Source organism: Acipenser ruthenus, chromosome 26, assembly GCF_902713425.1.
Source record: "Acipenser ruthenus chromosome 26, fAciRut3.2 maternal haplotype, whole genome shotgun sequence".
NCBI lineage: Eukaryota > Metazoa > Chordata > Actinopteri > Acipenseriformes > Acipenseridae > Acipenser > Acipenser ruthenus.
This window is the reverse complement of record NC_081214.1, coordinates 25,966,712-25,986,076: the sequence shown is the minus strand read 5'-3', so window position 1 is coordinate 25,986,076 and position 19,365 is coordinate 25,966,712. Positions and strand designations below refer to the sequence as shown.

The following is a 19,365-nucleotide window of genomic DNA, read 5'->3' as shown; positions in this document are numbered from 1 at the left end:
TCACTGTGAGTGGTCACCACATACCATCTATTTACAATCACTGTGAGTGGTGACCATATACCATCCAGGCACACGCTGTTTTCTAAGAAAATGTACTTACTCCTTTGGTTTCATATGTAAGCCATTAGTGCTCTCACAGCTGAAACGAGACTCTCAAAGATGGTTATACATCTCTGTTTTACTATACACCAGCATGTATAATAGCATTGAGAAAGACTACAAGAAATCCTTGGAGTTTTTGATAGATTTTTTTTTTCTTTTCTAAAAAAAGTGAAACATAAAATGGCCTATTTGCATGATTATACTATATGCATGATTATACTATATGCATGCTTATACTGTATGCATGAAGAGTTATTTTGACAGCCAGCTACTACCTACCTATAGCTTTAATCCCAGTCTCACTGCTGCAATCGTCTCCTGCTTTTCAACAGCCTAAAGCTTCAATATCCTTTTTTTTATTTTGCTTTTTGTTTGATTGATGATTATGACAAGATCCACTGCGAGGCTTTAACTTTCTGATTTATGTTAAAAATATATTGTGACAACAGCCATCAAATGACATGACTGCCAACTCCCAACGGGACTGATATGGCTGAATATCACATATATTGACATGGCATGTCATTGCATTCTGTAACGCTAACTCATCATAATCAGGTAAGTAATGTTTTATTCATGCGTTTTTAAGGGCGATTGTTACTGATGTGTACACATCTACAGTATTTACATTCAGGAACTGTTCCGTTAAAAGAGTTTGACTGGACAAGTACACTGAAGAAATTAACCGGCCAATTAAAAGCACACAAAAATCAGTCCTTAAAAAAACAAACATTCCTTAAAATGAAGGTAAAGATCCTGCCTCAGTTATCGTAAAAGCCAGAATTGTCCTGTTTCTTGTAAATGGAATGCCACAGTACATTATTATAAGTGTGAATTAAGAATGAGTAATAAATTACAGCTCATTAATCATTAATAGGGAACCATTTGCCTGAGATGTTATCATAGAATTAGCTGGAAATCAGTCTGGGATCTGCCGGTCGGTACAGTCTATAGGTACAGTGCAATCTGCTTTGTATAGTAACGTGTTGGTGGAATCAGACTGTCAATGCGATCAACACAGAAACATGCACAAGAACCTATAAAGATAATAGGTAACAATGGCAGTTCAGCACAGACAGTGCTGCAATCATCTTCCTTTGCCAAAGGTATTTAAGTGTTCTAATGTGGAGAGCAGTACAGTGATACACAGTGTTCTAATGTGGAGAGCAGTATAATGATACACAGTGTAATATATGTACTTGCACAGCTTTGTAATCAGGTCCACCTAGAATTCAAAGGAACGAGTCTCGCTGGGATGCCTGCCCACCATGCTGCCATCTCAAGTATTACTACAACACCTACAGGAGCCAGGGAACAGGTTCCTGGCAGTTCAGCCTGTCTACTTGTCTGTGCTACAATGTGTCTTCAGGAGCTGCAGGCAATGCTGCTGCAACAAATCCATGACCAATCCACAGCCTTGCCAGCAATTGCAGTGTGATAGTCAGCCGCCCTTGCCCAGGCCTTGTGTGAAGAAACGGACTGAGCAGTGAATGACAGTACACATTGCAGGCAGGAAAACACGCTGGCACGCCATGGAACAGCACAGTCCAGTGGAGCAGAGTGATGAGGAAGAAGGGGGGAGCGCTGTTAGAGACAAGCTGCTGTTTTTCCATGTTTGTAGCAATACAGATTGTGTTTTTCAGTAAATAAAGCCAAACCAACAGGACACCAGAAGTCACAGAAAGTAAAAAGCTCTTGACAGCCAACATTAAATGACTTTCAAACCAGAATGTCAGTAACGTACATCAATTATATACAGTATGTATACTGTATATACAGTATCTTTTTCACTGTTCTATTTGACTGAGTACTCTGTACTGTATATGGTAGCACTGTACAGCATACACCATTAAAATGATCTAAGAATGCTATCTGACCCGGAAGCATATTATATTCTCTCTTATCAGAGCTTCATACATTTATGATTCTATTCTTGTGCCCATGGGAGATTTGGCGTGTCCAGCACTGTACTGTACTGAAGCTGTGTTTTCCTAAAACCTTTATATACAGCTTGTAGGTTCCAAGACCCCCTCAGCAATAAGTCTCTGCTTGCAAATTACTAACTGCTTTGATGTGAATACATAAACACATTTGGTTCACAACAGGCTGTATGAGTCCAATAGCCCCTCACTGCTTTCAACCACGCTTCCACTTTTTAGCTTCCGACATTTCTTACACAGAACACATCCGGCATCTCGTGAAGCTTGAAGGAACTTTCTGTCAATACTCTTGACATTTCTGGGGAATTAGAATACTGGACAAATATTTAGATGGGTGCTATTACTAAAGGTAACACTTCACATTAAGTGTCTCTAATTACTTCTAATGGTACCTAAACTAAAGTGTTTTCTCTATGGTTTTAAATACTGTTCCTATTTCTATCTCTCCTTTACAGAGAAACCCAGCAAGATTCCAAATACGGCAGGCTTCGGGCTACCAGCGGACTCTGGCAGGAGAATCAGCTGCTACACTCTTAGAGTCTGAGACAGTGCATGATAATGACACCATGGCTTTTTGCACTCGCTCAGCCCTGCCAAGGAAATATCGAGCACTTCAGAGCTCCAGAAACACACAGCATCACATTTATTTTAAGCAATTTTGCCTGGCAGTGACTGCAGAATGCTGTCCATTTAGCTTTCCCACCACAAGCTCTGTCCACTATAGCGATAAGCTAAGACACACTTGTAAGTTTGAATGTGTTTTAAAATGTTTATTAGAATACGATAATGGGGGAAACATATTGTGGGAAGATAAGTAGCTATAATAGATGTACTTTTGATACTGTTTTGGTGTTCACTGTAAATCTTTTTTAAAGCTGCTGTTTTTATTTACATGTTAGATGCAAAATTACCCGATAGTTTGCTAACATAGTGGCCATATTCTTACTTGAGCTGAGAGTGTGGGAGGCTGCATAGCAGTTAATTGCTGCTTATAACACATACTTGCTTTTTAGAAGGTAGTTTCTATGGAGACAAACAAAATCCACAGGAGAAAAAGAAAGTTGAAAGGCACCAAGGCCAGGATAAACTGTCTTGTTATGGCAACACTGTCTGCAGCAGGCTCTTATCAACTCAACTAGCCTTGTGAGGAACTTGTGTTTTATGTACAGTATACGGAATCACTGGACCTGCACTGTGGATCACAGGTGTTAGAAATGACCCCTTCTAAAAGTGTACCATGGTAAAAGCATGGCGAAGTGTAATAATGCATAGTAAATGCATGGTAAAGGAGGTAAGCATTGTAAAGAATAGCCAGGTAGCTACGAGGTATGGTAAAGCACATGTATAAGGCATGCATTCATGCATGAAGCAGGGATTGTAACAACTGTTAATTTGTGCATGCCTTACACATGTGATCAACATCAAAGAAACATGGAATGAATATGAGTAATTCAATTCACGTGAATTACCAGGGCTGAATTCAAAATGAAGGGCATGAGATATTCTGGTGTTATCTCTGTGGTGATTCAGCCTCAATACATTAGGAATCTGTGGCCCTTATTTTAAAGTGTTATCCATTTGATAACACTTTACATTAAGTGTCTCTAATTACTGTGTATTTACATAGTAGTTAATTAGTAAATACATGCATATTTATACATAATTACAATGTTATTATGCATAGTTACAATGTACTTAATGTGTAAATTGTATCAGAGAAGCATTAGGATTAGTGTTAGGGTTAGGTTTAGAATTAGGGTTACAGATATGGTTAGGGTTAGGGTTTGCTCATGTGTACAGCGCCCACATTTAAAAAACGTATTCACTCTAGTGTTCATGTGTAAAGTCTACAGGAAATCAAAATACTATAGGTGTTTGATATTGTGATTCTTTATGATAAGGGAAGTTAGCCAGTGAAGATTAGACTGGTTAACAGACTGGAATGTGTGTTTTTTTTCTTGCCTCAGTGCCATGGCTCATTAATGTCCACTAAGTAGACAGGACGTTGGCAATGCCATATAAAAATGAACGTCTACAATGATATGACTTCCAAAAGCAGCCATCTACCCCCATCCCAAACACAAATAAATCAATTATTGAGTGTACACAGTCAAATACAATACATATTCCCCCCGGACTTGGGATGTATGCAGTAATTGCATTAAAAACAACGATTTTATAGAAATGGTAAGAAAAGGATGATTGGGAAATGTTCATGCCATGGAGATGTCTGGTTTGGGGGAAGTAAACTTTGGAATTGGCTGAACCAGATCCTGTGCAATCCTATGTTTAGTGTATATGCACTTACTATACACACCAGCACATACATGTGCTATACATTAGGTGCATGAATGCATGCTAGAGTTTATATAACACATAAGAAGAGCACAGTTAAGATGCAGGGAATCGATGAATGTGCACACGGTACAATACAAATAAAAACAATTGTATAAATTAAATGTATCATTCTACATTGTCCACATTGTCCTTGTAGCTGTAACAAAAAAATAATTAAAAAAGAGCATAATTCCAGTGATTTACTCCATTTACCGGACTCAAGCCTGGAGCAGTAAATGACATCTCTATAGGCCATAGTATGACACGAGCCACCAGTCATCAAGGGAACTGAATGTATTAACACACAGATAAAGGATATGCACTGGGGCCTTGGCAAGCCAGGGGAGGTTTTTTATATCTACCATTTTAATGCACGACCACAAAATCAAAACACTGTAATTGCCAATCTGTTTAGCCGTTACCCTAACAGGCCAATTCATTGATGAAACTCACACTCAACACAACACTTTAAGCAGAAACCGGTTCCTTATTTATTTCCTGTTGTAGAAGTTTAAGCGGATTCAGTTCCTTTTATATGTGTGTAATATATCATTGCTAACCAGATTTTTTAGTTGTTTGTTAGCCTTTTTGTATATTTTTCTTTTATCACTTACTAAAATGATACTATTTTATTGTGGTCTTATTCCCCAAGGCACTCCGTGTGTATATTTTTCCATACATAGATGGCCTGTTGCTAAGCAGTAGCGTTCAGCTGGATCTGGTTGACCTGTCTGCTTTCAGAATATTTAAGAAATGAAGAAGAGGAAACGACACACACAAGTAGAACACAGCGGGTCCCTTGTGGTTGCTTCGCTCCTCTGCTGTCTGTTAGTATATCATTAAGAGTTATATCTGCTAGTAGTACAGTTCTTACCGTCCTAGGGGATTAAGTGCTGAAATTCTGTATCAGTACATTGACCACTTGTTGCAATGTAAACTTTCCTGTCCAGCTAGGGGTGCTACTAAACTAAAACCAATACAAAAATGAAGAAAAAACAGCAGCTGCAAGATTTATGAGACCAGACCGTTATGATGTAGTTATTGATCGGAATGAATGGGATTGTTTAGTAAAGACCTCAGTTCTTTGCTGAGAAATTAGCATGTCGTATTAACTGTTTGCACTAGGTTTATTTAAGTAAAGGGTGTGTGTGGTTGGGGAGGGGGGTTGTATTCAGAATTAAAATAAACCATATAAAAGCAACATCAGCAAATATGTTTACCTTATCCGCAATTGTTTTGTATAATAATTTTTTTTTAATAAGGGTTCGGCATTTTGGAAACATGCTGAAGTGACTGGTGGGCGTTTGTTTTGCACAACACGAATGCTTAGACAGATACAAACGGCAGTATGCAAAACAGCGACAGCGTGTGTCGTTCTCTTGTGTGAAGCCAACAAACAGAATCACTTACCTTACAGTCGCCTATACATGATCTCACTGAAAAATCCTCTGATTGTAAATATTTGAGAAAGAGGAAGTCAAACTCCTCGTATTTTTCCTGAGCGTGCTGGTCCAGCCTCACATAAGCCTGGATGCAGTTGCTGCAGATATCTCCATCGTCCCCCCCGCCTCTACCTAAATCCCGAAGCATGTTCTGAAGACTGCAATCCAAACCGTCTGGGCTAACCATACCCACCAGCAGGTCTGAGACGGAATACGAATCACAAAAGGAAAGGCTCAAATTCCTAAAATAAGACAACAAGAACTCTGTAGATGACGGTGATGGCGATGCTGATGCTGATAATGAGGACCCAAAGCCTGGCTGTTGCAAATGCAATTTGGTGCAGGCTGACTCCAGATCTAGGTGGTCTTGATCCTCAGTGCAGCGAGGACTAGGAGCAGCAGATTTGGTCGAATTGCTTAGAAAAATATCACACCTCCTTTTATTTAGTACTAGTTGATCCCTTAACAACGAAAACGGCGGATTTGATGCGAATTGTAGATAACCCACATCAGTTGCATTGCCCCACGTTGTACGGAGCCCCCTATCCTTGGACCTCAGCTTGGCTCCAGCACACAGCCAGAGGTGATCAGAGAGAAGGACAGTGAAAAATAAGAGGGATGCCAAAGACATTCGCCATTTCTGTGCCCTCTCGGAGTCGGCGCAGGGTTTGTCGTTTTGTTTGGGTGCACAACAGATTTTTAACACGGCATCATCTTCCCTTCGATACATCCAAGCACCCCTGATCATATTTTAGGGGGAGACAAAAGCGATCTCCAGTTGGGTTTTCTCCTCTCCAATTTCCCCCAAACAATGTCACCTACCTCCTTTGCAGCATGGTGATGGGAAGCTTTTTTTGTTCGTGTGTTGAAATAAAGAAAGCAATCCTCTTTCCCCTACTCTGCGTCTAATTTTCAGGACGATCCATTGCAAAGGGAAAAAAAAGCCCGACCAAATCTTCCCTATACACCCATAATTTCAGGATGTTGCAAAATCCTCTTTAGCATCCTTATCACCCCTTCAGCAGCTCTCGGGAAACGCAGAGCACTTGCAAAGATGAAATAGCACAACTGTCATCTTTGGACAAGCGGGTTTCTCTTTGATTTTTTCTTCCGTTTCTGATGCAAAGGGGTGTATTTGCACCTCTACCATCCTGATTTCCCCCCTTTGCTCCCCTTTTTTTCAGTCTGTCGCCATCTTCAGCTTTGCAGAGAACACCTTGAGAAATTGATTAAATTGGGGGGGGGGGGGGGGGGGGGGCGGCGCCTGCGCGCTCGATCACTCCTCCAAGCTCAGTCTCCCCTTTCACTTCCCCATTCACACCATCTCCGTTCATTCACCACCTCCCCTTCTATTCATTCATCTAGTCCTTTACCCCCTATGTGGCCTGTTTCTTTAAAATCGGAAATTATTACATGCAACCTGTTAAAAGCGCCACCTACTCATTACTTGCTGTGTTATCAATAATCACGTCCACAGTCCGCTTGTGTCTGGTTACAGCTTGGATTCCTGTGTGTGTGTGTGTGTGTGTGTGTGTGTGTGTGTGTGTGTGTGTGTGTGTGTGTGTGTGTGTGTGTTTAACTCTGACTGATAGGTAATTATTCTGTTTCCTGTGACTATTGATTTAATTTGCTTGATGGTTATGAATCTGAAACACAATTACAGGTTTCCGTTTTTATTCTAGAAATGGCCATTACAAAACGATATATTTGGTTTGTGAGAGCACACAAATAATAGATTTGGGATTGTTTATTAGTTGTGTAGACTCACGTTAGAAAACAAAAACGCTATGTTAATATATAAAAACCTGGTTTATACAAGGCTTCTATCCCGCATTAGCTGATTGCATGCTCTGTTGTTCTTTTCTGTTGATTTCAAACACTGCTTATTATTGATCGAAAAATCGTTAACTTCTCCATCAATACAACAATTTAAATACATATATAAAACATTCTAATTGTGGCATGGAAAGTAGTTGCTAAGAATGGGAAGTAGTGTGTGCTGTATTTATGCTTTTGTTAATCTTTTCCCTAATGATTGCATCTCCTTGTGATTAGTATATTTAGTCACACCATACCATATTTATTACTACAAAAAATAACAGATAATACATTGTGGCCCGTTTTCTCTTTAAACATATTTTAGACTGGTGTTTTCATTTAGAGCAGTTTCAAGGGGAATTGCATATTTACCGTGGTTTGCCATATTTCCCTAAAAAGAAGAGACCGTGGTATTAAAGCTGCGACGCCACTACATCACTGATGTGATTTAAAGTATTCTAACCACAGCTATTTGGGAATCGCAAGTGGCTATTAACATCACAGAAGATTACTGACACAATGTTTAATGCGCGACGATTCCTGAAGCGAAGTGGCCTCCACGCGCGCTGCTGTTTAATAATGGTGCTGAAGGACAGCTCCTGAATCTAACTGCCAGAGGTAAAGGGTGCACGTTTATTTACGAGTCGCTGTTCTGACACAAGCACTCAGATTTGTTGTGTATTGCATTATTCCGTTGTTCAAATGTTGGCCTATTAGATGGCTAGATATCTACCGTGGAGACAAAACTCTTTTGTCGTTATTATTACATGCAAGCGATGATGCCTATTGTTAGTTTGCGGTCATTTCTATGAAGTAAGCACCCGTTGATAATGTATTTATTTAAAAAGAGACCCTGTCACGAACATGCCCTTATTGTAAAGTGTTACTCATTTATCTGATGGGCAGCGATTCATTGCATTAAATTAACTATTCCAATCGTTGTCTTAAGAAGGCACGGTGTAGGCAAGTGTTTAGCATCACGTTATAGGACCATTTTCTGTATTAAAACCACAATTTCCAATAAAAGAAAAAACAGTTTTCCACGTGTCATAAGAAGACAGGATATAGACTGATTGCCCATATCTCAATATTTACAACATCACGCAGTATCGTAGTTTGCCTAAAGTAACTGTTTTTTCTGTGATCGTAGGTCGCTCAGAGAATAATATATAATTCATAAAAGCCATGATTGATTGCACGAGACTCATGTCACTTTCTGCCAGAGAAACAAAGCCTGGCGATACAAAGCCCGCGTGAGCTTTGTGATGCAGAGGCGGCGTTGCTGGCTCTAACCTTCCAGCGACTTGAATGAAGTGTCATCTTTGACGGTTGGCATGTTTGAATTTCCAGTTCATTGAGTGTACCGCATCTGAAAGCGTATTCTCGAGGGCAGTTTCCTCACCTGTGCCAAAGGTCAAAGTGCATGCGAACACTTTGTTAAAAATAAAAATGTTTGATTTAAGTCTTGCATACTGTAGGCTGATGATATATGTTTGATTTAAGTCTTGCATATTGTAGGGTGATGATAGGAGTTCATAAATGTCTGAAAACAAACACACACATATATGCCAGTTATTATTATTATTATTATTATTATTATTATTATTATTATTATTATTATTATTATTATTATTATTTATTTATTTATTTATTTTTTGTTCAACAGTTACTATCACAAGTGTTAACAAGAACAGCACCGGCACCTAGAGATTTCCTAAGAAGTTAGAGTATCGGCGTTGATTTGATCATTTTTCAATGACTGTTGGTGGGTGTCAATAACTTTATATATGACAGATGATGTAAAAATCATTGGGACCAAAATGGAAAATAATATGAAAAAAAAACACTCTCAATACAAGAGGATATTTGACAGAGTGAAAAACCAACACTTCTTTGCTAACCCTTAGACAGACTGAATATGTGTTAATGGAACACTGACCTTACGTTTCATTAGCACATTAATAACACAGGCATTTATTTGCAAGTTACTGATGACACTATTATCGTTCCCACGACAGAGGCGTGCGAGTGGTGCAGTTTTTACAGATATAAGAATAACGATTATCAGTGCTATAGAGCTGTGTAAATATTGTATGTACCAACACTGTTACGATTAATATCCGTTTCTAAGGCACCAAATAATGTTCTAATACAACACATTTTCTGATCCAATCAACTGAAAGTAATTGGTTCATAAATAAAGGTATCCGGCTTTGATTCTTAGCATGGCCGGCACAGTGTGTTTGCAACATCTGTGCTACGATGTTGGTGATCCCCTCCAGTAACGTCAACAAAATGAAATATGTGTTGCTAAGTTATACTCTTACCTGTCAAGCTCCCTATACTCACAGTGGAAACTGCATTTAGAAGGTGCCAAAGGCTCATCTAAGTGAAACATTTGGAATACAATTCGAACAATTTAACATGAAACAACATATTGAAATAGAAATACAATTTCATACAATACCCAGAGATTATTCCTATAGTTAGCTGCATTAACAGAGTAGCTATTTTCAATTCCGTTAAAGTTATTTATATCCAGTGATTACCACACACGAAAGGCCTGTTTACCTGTTCATTCTCTAACCACTGGATACAGCATTTCAGATGTGTCCCAACGTTTACAGCCGTGTATAAATGCCTTTAACCAACAATGCATGGTTTAGAAGCCAGAGTAATGGCATCTACTTGCAGCTAGCTGCTTCTTATCGGTTTTGTAACAGGAACGTTTTTCTTCTCAATGGTGTAGGAAAACTTAGAGGACCAAGCCTGGAAGGTTGAGTCAGTGAAGGGGGATGCACAGGCAGTGATTCTCTTTTGAGCGCACAGTTACACTGGCTTTAGCGTCCTCAAATAAATGTACAGGAGCAGGTCAAAGAGCCCTTTATGAATGAAAATGCCCAGGCGTTTAGTCAGTTTAGAGTTTACTTTCCTGGTGTCTCTGGTTTCAAATGACTTTACTACAGGGTAAGAGCTATTCCTAAAGCCCTTTTCTAATTTAGAATCGTACAACTGAATGGAGGGTGAAGTGACATGCCATGCACCTTGCAAGACCAGTTGAACGCTCTAGCCTGCATATATCATGATGTCATGCTTCTCTTATTTTGGTGGTCTGTCTCTACCTAGGGGGGAACATTAAAATACAGATTGCTTCCTTGATTATTTCCTTGTTTTGTCTCCTTACCCTCCTCTGGCCTCTTCCGACACCACTGCAAAATAGCGACACCTGCTGGGGGAAGCAATGATGCTTTCACTGTTCAGACATAGTAGAGCGTGCTTTTGTGAAACAGTGAAGTTTAGTCTTGCGATCTCTCCACCATTGTAAGCCTGCTAGCTTGGACTATTTCTTCTAGCATGTTTGAATTGAGGTTTACTCGCAGTTTTTAAACATACAGTGTGCTGGGCACTACTGATAAACTGGCCCAGTCAATGTCAACCTGAGGAACATTAAACATGCATAACCATGGACAACTGTTTCAAACTTATATTATAATAATAATAATAATAATAATAATAATAATAATAATAATAATCATTCATTTGTTTTATTTATTCAATTTTTTAATCACCATGGTATAGTTAACACAGGGAGGCGTCAGCAGGCTTACAATTGCAATATTTATCTGTTCTTCCGTAAAATCCATACAACATATTAATTAACACAAATTACATTTACCTATAGCACACAGAACCTGGCTTCCTTTTCCAAATATTCCTTCTTTGCGTGCAGTTGAAGAGGCTGAGCAGTCAGCATGCATTAATACAACACGATGCAGCCCTTGGGTTCTATGGCATTAACCCTGCAGGCTCCATGTGCTCACTGGGCTGAGCGGGCAAAGGGGTTTGATCTCAGCCTGCAGATAACATCAACACATCTGTAGCTGTGTGCTGTCTTCAGTGCAGATTGATCTGTGTGCTGGGTGTTTGAAATCCTCAGCTCTCCTCTTGCAGGGCATGTGGCTGCTCCCCTGCTAGCAAAGATATACTGCTGGCCCAATAAAATAGGCATTGCTTGATATTTTATGCAGGAAATAATATTGTACAGAATGCAAAATCGCAAAGTACAAAAAGTGCAGCTCTCTGAAAATAAGACTGTAAGTTGTGGTCAGCAAATAATGTTAAGCGAAACAAACGTCTGAAAGATAGATTAAAAAAACATAACAAGACGGTTTTTCCCAGCCGGTCTGATATTTATGGGTAAATTTGCCAGCTCAGATTAAGTGATATTTATAAGCCTGGCTGGATCCTTGGATCTGAAAACACTGTAACACAGCCAATATTGCCTCAGTACCAACCTACTGCGCTCTGAGCTAAACCCAAGCCAGCTCTGTTTAAGCCTATTTTTCACACTTGACTTTTCAAGCCCTCAGTTGTGGCTCCAGTTCAAGATAGGAAAAGCATGCACAGTGAGCGGCTGCTCCTTGCTCTAGCATTAATCTTTCCTAAACTATGTTATAAATCCAAGGCAGGCATGTCCTGAATTCTTTTTTTCCCCATTTGTATCCATTTATATCAATTGTCAACACCTGTTCTGTGATCTCCAATTTCAACATCTTGGCTTGATCACAAATAAAACCTGCTGGACTAAACACAACAATGTGTAGCCTACCTATTGGGTAGGATAAAAGTATTCTGCCTCAATATGCTGATTTTAAATGTATTGCAGCCTTAGGGAGAGACAGAGTCAGTGTGTTGTACTTGACTGGTGAATGCCTTTACAGATGCCTTTAACAATGGCCTGGTTAGATTTTCTCACATGCATTACCCAAAGCTGTGTCTAACCTGCATGCTCTCTTCTGGCACCATTTGAATTTTGCAATGCGAACACTGTGTTAACACCCATGTCTTTAAACACTTCATCATAAGATATACAGCACATCAGGTAACAGGTACTGATTTATGTGTGGTGCTTTCATATAAATACAGCACATTGATCTAAGTCTGGGTTTTAAAGACATGCTGAATCAGCCAGAAGTTGCTTCAGCCTGGAAGCTGTAGCATCCATGCAGTGTTACTGAGTTGTTCTATGCTTTCATCACACGTTCATACTGTGTACCATTAAATATTATTTCTTTATTTTTCGTTATGGGTGGCGTTTCATTTTTGGCTTGCATCAGCACCTTTTTTTATCACTGTTTCTGTTCAATTTATTTCAATAAACATTATTTTGCAGCGTCAGCCGTTTCTCAGTATTGTCCGATTTGTTTTGAGGCAGGTTTCTGTGGACAACGTTTATGACATCACATGTTACAGAATTCAACAGCAGCCTGAACTACATGATGCAAAATCCTTCATGTGTTTCAAAGAGCCCTTAATGATGGTCTTGTTGTCAAAGGTGTGTCGATGATCCACGTTTTCAATCCACACAAAAGCCATAGAAAGCTGTGTTTATTGGACCTGCAAACACTGCTTCACACATATACAAACACATAAGAACATCAGGACATGTACCAATGAGAGGAGGCCATTTAGCCCATAAGTGCTCATCTGGCTCCTTGTAGCGGGTTTATCCCACATTATTAAAAGATCTGGATTATTCAGCAAACATTCCAAATATATATATATATATATATATATATATATATATATATATATATGGGGGGATGTATATGGGACACAACTATCCCATATAAAAGTTTACTATAGTAAAAGCAAAGTGTAATAAAGCACAGTGAACGCATGGTAAAACAGACAGTAGGTAAGCATTGTGAGGTTCACAGAGGTGTGGTAAAGCACATTTAAAAATGGAAAGCCATGGTGAATGATGGTTAAGTGTATTGCATAAGCATGGGAAAACTGCACCGTTACTGTGTGTACATTTTTAAAAGGCATTAAAGCACTTCCACAGGGAACACCACCTGCAATTGCAGCCATGCAGAACATGTGTTACAATAAAGTGCGTACAATAACATGTGCTGCAAACAGGCAGCATATGCATTCTGCACTGAGATGTACAAAGCGCTCCTAAAATAATCCTGCAGCAGCAAGGCTTACACAGTGAAAGTCCTGCTGACATTTGTGCAGATTACTGTTTTGACGATTTCCGCAAATGCTGTGCGATATATTTTTTTGGAGTTCCTTTTCTTTTATCTAATGCTGACAGGAAGCCTGCATCCTAACAAACAAAATGTGAACTCAGGGTTCAGAATCATATGTTTAATACTGAATACCCTTGAAGTCTTCACTGGTGAGGTATTGTGTACAGAGTGACGGATCAGAGCCCTCTTGTCTGCCACCGGATCCGCCTCAGTGCTCAGCAGAAAACACTGCTTCTGGGGTGAGTCATTGTTTAGTTTTAAAGGGCTGCATTACCGAGATGAGGCATAATGTACTGTCATTACACAGCGGCATAGGTTAGCAAGGTTAATGATGGATGGTTACCACCAGCTGAGGCACATGACACAGGGAAAATGTTTATCAGCCCAGAGAATACACTATACAGCATAGTGAGAGCACATGTAATGTGTATGTATGTGTGCGTGTGCATGTGTGTGTTGCCTAATAAGATAATCAGATATAATAATCTCTAAGCCGCTTTTTTTCACATACCCATCAATAGCAGCATGATGTAATTATGAATGTCAACTAAAGAGGGGTGAGTGGTGTTTTAAAAAGGTACCGGGAGCTTTCAAGGTGACTAATGTTAACTCTTCAAAGCAGTCGCTAATTGAATGGCTGTAATTACTCTGGGTTGAGGGGGAGAGAGGTTTTCCACTTCAAGTGTTTGACTGCCATTGTCTGGAGTGGATTTTAATGTTCAGAGAGCTCTTTATTCTCCACAGGCTCATGCATTTGCTGGAGACTGATTCACACAGTGGAATATGAATTGCAGGGTCCCTTTGTCACAAAGCAGAGAGTGTATTATGGTTCAGATACTCATCTGTCTGCTAGTCTAGTAGTCTGTGCTGACTGCAGTTCTCCAGCAGCATTTCACCAGGTCATTTCAACTGGAGGCTGAAATAGTCACCACCCCTTCAATGCTTTATTTCATTTCACCCACCAACCAGCTGCTTCCCCTGTTGACTGACATGCCAGCCAGTAAGCTTTGACCCAGAAGACACAAGTGTAACAAACATACTGCGATTAAGGCATATAAACTGAGAACTTTCTGTAATGTAGATTATTACCAGATAGCTTATTTTAACATGAAAATACATGTTTCAATATTATTCTTTTTTTCCCCGTTATGAGTGGCCTTTCATTTTTGGCTTCCATCAGCACCTTTTTTTTTTTATCATTGTTGCTGTTGAATTTTTTTTATTAAACATTATTTTGCAGAGTCAGTCGTTTCTCATTATTGATCCAATTTGTTTTGATGCAGGTTTCTGTGGACATGTTTACTTTAGGCCTGTGCAGCTCATACATGTTTACTTTAGACCTGTGCAGCTCATACATGTTTACTATAGACATGTGCAGCTTATACATGTTTACTATAGACCTGTGCAGCCCATACATGTTTACTATAGACCTGTGCAGCTCATACATGTTTACTATAGACCTGTGCAGCCCATACATGTTTACTATAGACATGTGCAGCTCATACATGTTTACTATAGACCTGTGCAGCCCATACATGTTTACTATAGACCTGTGCAGCTCATACATGTTTACTATAGACCTGTGCAGCTCATACATGTTTACTATAGACCTGTGCAGCTCATACATGTTTACTTTAGACATGTGCAGCTTATACATGTTTACTATAGACCTGTGCAGCCCATACATGTTTACTATAGACCTGTGCAGCCCATACATGTTTACTATAGACCTGTGCAGCTCATACATGTTTACTTTAGGCCTGTGCAGCTCATACATGTTTACTATAGACCTGTGCAGCTCATACATGTTTACTATGTAGCTAATGCAAGTGCAAAGCAGGTAAGAGTTATGGAATTCTTTTGTCAGCTACAATTGCTTTAAGAGACACATACACACAAAGCTAGAGATTTTTTTTTAACGTAGGTACTAGGATCTGCTTACATATGTTTTGTGTTTATGGATGGTAAGGGTTACAGGGTGAGATTTGTATTCATTGTGTCTTCACTCTATCAGCCTTCATTATCTTCGCTTCCCCTCAACCATCCCAACATCATCTAAAGAGACCTGACTACTGCTGTGGCCACGGCAGCACAGACAGCTCCCAGTCCAGGTGACGGGTATGGACTCTGACAGGGAAGCCCACCCAAACTGCTGTCTTTTGCCTGCTCACTGCTTGGGTGCCTAATTATATTAAGGGACCAGGACTTTGGCAATCACTTTAGTGGGAGTCCTTGAACTTGCAAAGCATAGTAATTTGCTGCATGCAATTTAGGCACATCATCCAATTTGTTGTTTAAGCGGCAAGCAAGGATCCACAGGGTGCTAATCTGCAGCATGCCCTAGCAGCTGAACACTTACATTTTTGGCCATGAGTAGGTCCTCCTCAATTGAAAATTAATTTCAACATCTGTGCTGTTTAGCAAGCACGCTGTTTCACCAATGGACCCTGTCCTAGTCTGTGTTGTGGGTACATGGGTGAATCTACCATCCATGACCCTGGTGAAGGGTGTCCCAGATTTTGGGTAAGTATTTATTTGGCAGAGAATGAGCCCACATCCACTCCATTGTACACCGTATGCCCAAAGGCCAGCTGCTGAAGACTGATCCGCATCCTAATCCTAATGTTCAGAGATTCTGAGCTCTTGTTAAATCTGTTCAAACTAACAAGCTGTGGTACATGTCATTTAGAAAAAAAAAAGTCAATTTCCATTTGTGTTTGTTACTTGAGACTATACACTATCCCCATCATGCGTCACCAGGTGATTTCAAACCCACAGCCTCTGGGATGCAGATGAGTGCTCTAAACCTTGTTTAAACTGGGGGGTGGGTTGCTTGCATCACCTAGATACGTATTGGGTGAAAAAAGAAAACCTCCATAATTTCTACAGCTCCTTCCTACCTTTCCCTGCTGGGGAAGGGAAATCAGAAGTGTGAGATTGTGAAGGTTGCAGAAACCAGTGGCTTTTAGTTTTTTTCCTTGGCGTTAGCCCTCATTGCAGTAATTCGAGCCACAGGTAATTTTCTGCATGCATGCAGGTGATTTTAATCACGGCTGTCACGGCTCGTCAGGTAACAGCGCCTCACCAAACACAGGAAAATCCACGTTAAAGCCACGTTAATGGAGCCCTCACAGACAGCTGGCACCAGCCATTCACTGCCCCCGCAGACGCTGGGCAGCTGCCCGAGAAGAGCGCAAGTGGGTCACACTTTTGAGGATGTGGCTCAGCGAACATCAATAGCAAGAGATGGAGGTGGCGTTGCACCCCCTCTGCTGCACTGCCACAGACTCAATGTCCTTACCATTCTCTAAAAGGGACGACTTCTTCTCTTCTTCTTCAGCTTCTGTCATTGTCTTCGGTTGCTGCCGCATGTTAGAATCGATTAGCATCACTGACCAGAGCTTCTGATCCCCTTGAGACAAACCAAGCAAGTGCACACAAAAAATACTAATCCCAAAAAAAAAGAAAAAGAAAAAAATAAATAAAAGAAAAGAAAAAAATTCCCTTGACAAGCCTTTTAGACAAGATGTTTTCCCAAGTGTTATGTACAGGGCAGCTTTTAGTGCTGCCTGGACTCAAATGACTCCCAAATAACAGTGGTGTTGTCATCTATTGGAGAGGATAAGATGCAGGACTCATGCTGTGGAAGTGTTGGGGGCCCATTTGCAGCGAGACTGGCAGAGTGCATAACCTGTACTGCGAAGGCCAGTTTGTTCAGAACTGTGGTGCTTTCCTGTCTTGGATAACACAGAGTCACCTCTCCTGTCATATAAATCTCCTGTCGGCAGTGGGGACTACGTGACTTAAAATGCAGTCTGTTCACACTTCTTTACTAGGAAAGGAACTTTGTTTCTTGTCCTTATACAAAGGTTACTACTTTCTTCTGAGTGGATTATGAAGAAAAATAACCTCCTGCTTCATGTTGTCATTCAAGTGTGAATTATTCTTTGTAATTCATCCAAAATCCAATACAATCTGATTTTATACAGTACAATTCAAGGTATGGCTTAAATTCAGGTAGTTGTTTTTTTTATACCTGTGATCACCTATAAAAAAAGAGCCAATATTTCTTAGCCTAAAGTCACTTTACATGTAAACACAAAAATAGGCTAGGGTAATGAAATGGGAAAGATGCATATATAAATTAATCTGAAGGCAAAAAACCCCAAGCAATCAAAAACACCTAGTTCTTTGTAGCGTGTATATGGGTTCATCTCTCAAGCAGCATTTGATCAAATCCAGGTTAATCCTCGGAATATGTAATAAAATGCCAGCCATGTTTCCAGCTGTAAGCCATCGCTAATATCCATCCGAGTGAGTCGTCGGCTCAGGCACTAATAGAATAGAATCTTTGATCTCCGTGCCAAGGGCTGACACAAAGAGATTCAAGGCAATTTATGGTGTCTGCCAGTGACAACGCTTTTCTGAGGGCCTGTCTTTGGGAAAAATAGAAGAAAGACACCTACAGATGTGTCTTCTAAAGCTAGAAAGGCGACAGGAGTTATTTCTACCTAGAAATCGATGCACTTTAGACACTCTTAATCCGACCTGCTGTTTATACTCTATATATCCTGGGGACTTGTGTAAAATTACCATCATTGCTGCATTCTTTTTCCACATTACCAAAGAGAAGACATAGACGTAGGAGTGCTTCACCAGCTCCTCTGAGAATACCCTAATCAATCATGCTCATCAGGGTTATTGGAGCAGCACCATCAACAGGGCTTTGGAGCACCACAGGCTCCTTGCACAGTGCATAGTTGTCCAACAGGTGGCTAAGAATGTGGTTATAGCAGCCTGCTGGTCAGTCCTAATATCATTTAATTTCCAACAAACACAGTGCAACTGCATTATTTATTATCCCCACAGCTGCTGCACAGTATATAAAACGCAACACATGTGTTATCTCACAGTGCTCTCTCGGGAGAGCTGCTCTGCGTGTGAATGGCATGTCTGAAGCAGATCCACACACCTCATGCCTTGTTTCTCTTCACTGGTGATGTCTTGTTTTGTGCTAAGGGATTCCTCCATCTACCTGCACTTAGGGGAAAGCACTTTGCACTGTCTTTTCTTATCGCCCAATCAAAGAGGTGCAATGTAAAGAAGCACGTGTCAATTTCACCACATAATGAGGAATGTAAGGCTGTGGTTTCCCCCTGGTGTTTCAACACAGAACTGCAAGTCTCCTTACCTTTCTTGTCAACTATAGTCTTGTGCAAACTACTGCACAGAGGCAGATTTACTAAGTTAAGAGCAGGGTTTTATTCAATGCACAAAGCCTGGCAGTATGAGTGAGGTTGGTTAGCAGCTTACCTCCAGGATTTTGAACTGGATTATTCAGCTGAAATGATGATGGGTAACTCTTTTCCCTCTTCTGATTTTCAGCATGAAATAAAAGCCGTATTTTGTTCCCTCGACGGCTTGCATTTCAGTTAAAGATTGTAAATGTTCCTGCTCATGATTCCCTTTCATTTTGAAAGACCTGTCAACAAGGTTTCATGTGAATAAACAAACAGCTTCTGTCATCTACTGAAAAAACCTCAATAGCATTTGCGTGCCAAGCCTATATGAATCCTGTATTTGCAAGTGTCTTGTTTTTCACAGTCTTACATTTTCAATATAAAAGAGCAGAATCACTGATACCCCTCCACAGTAATTATTAATGACACCACTGCAAAACGGGCTGCA

At 40.1% G+C, this 19,365-nt stretch overlaps 1 protein-coding gene across 1 annotated transcript in view; it reads right to left on the bottom strand.

The window, feature by feature from the left end:
* Positions 1 to 7,033, bottom strand: part of LOC131701724 (NALCN channel auxiliary factor 2-like) — a 64,799-nt gene extending 57,766 nt beyond the window's left edge. The window contains exon 1 of the mRNA XM_059001403.1: positions 5,790 to 7,033. Within this exon, the coding sequence (XP_058857386.1) occupies positions 5,790 to 6,569 (780 nt within the window). The 5' untranslated portion in view covers positions 6,570 to 7,033. The remainder of the gene's footprint in view (positions 1 to 5,789) is intronic.
* Between the last annotated feature and the right edge of the window lie 12,332 nt (positions 7,034 to 19,365).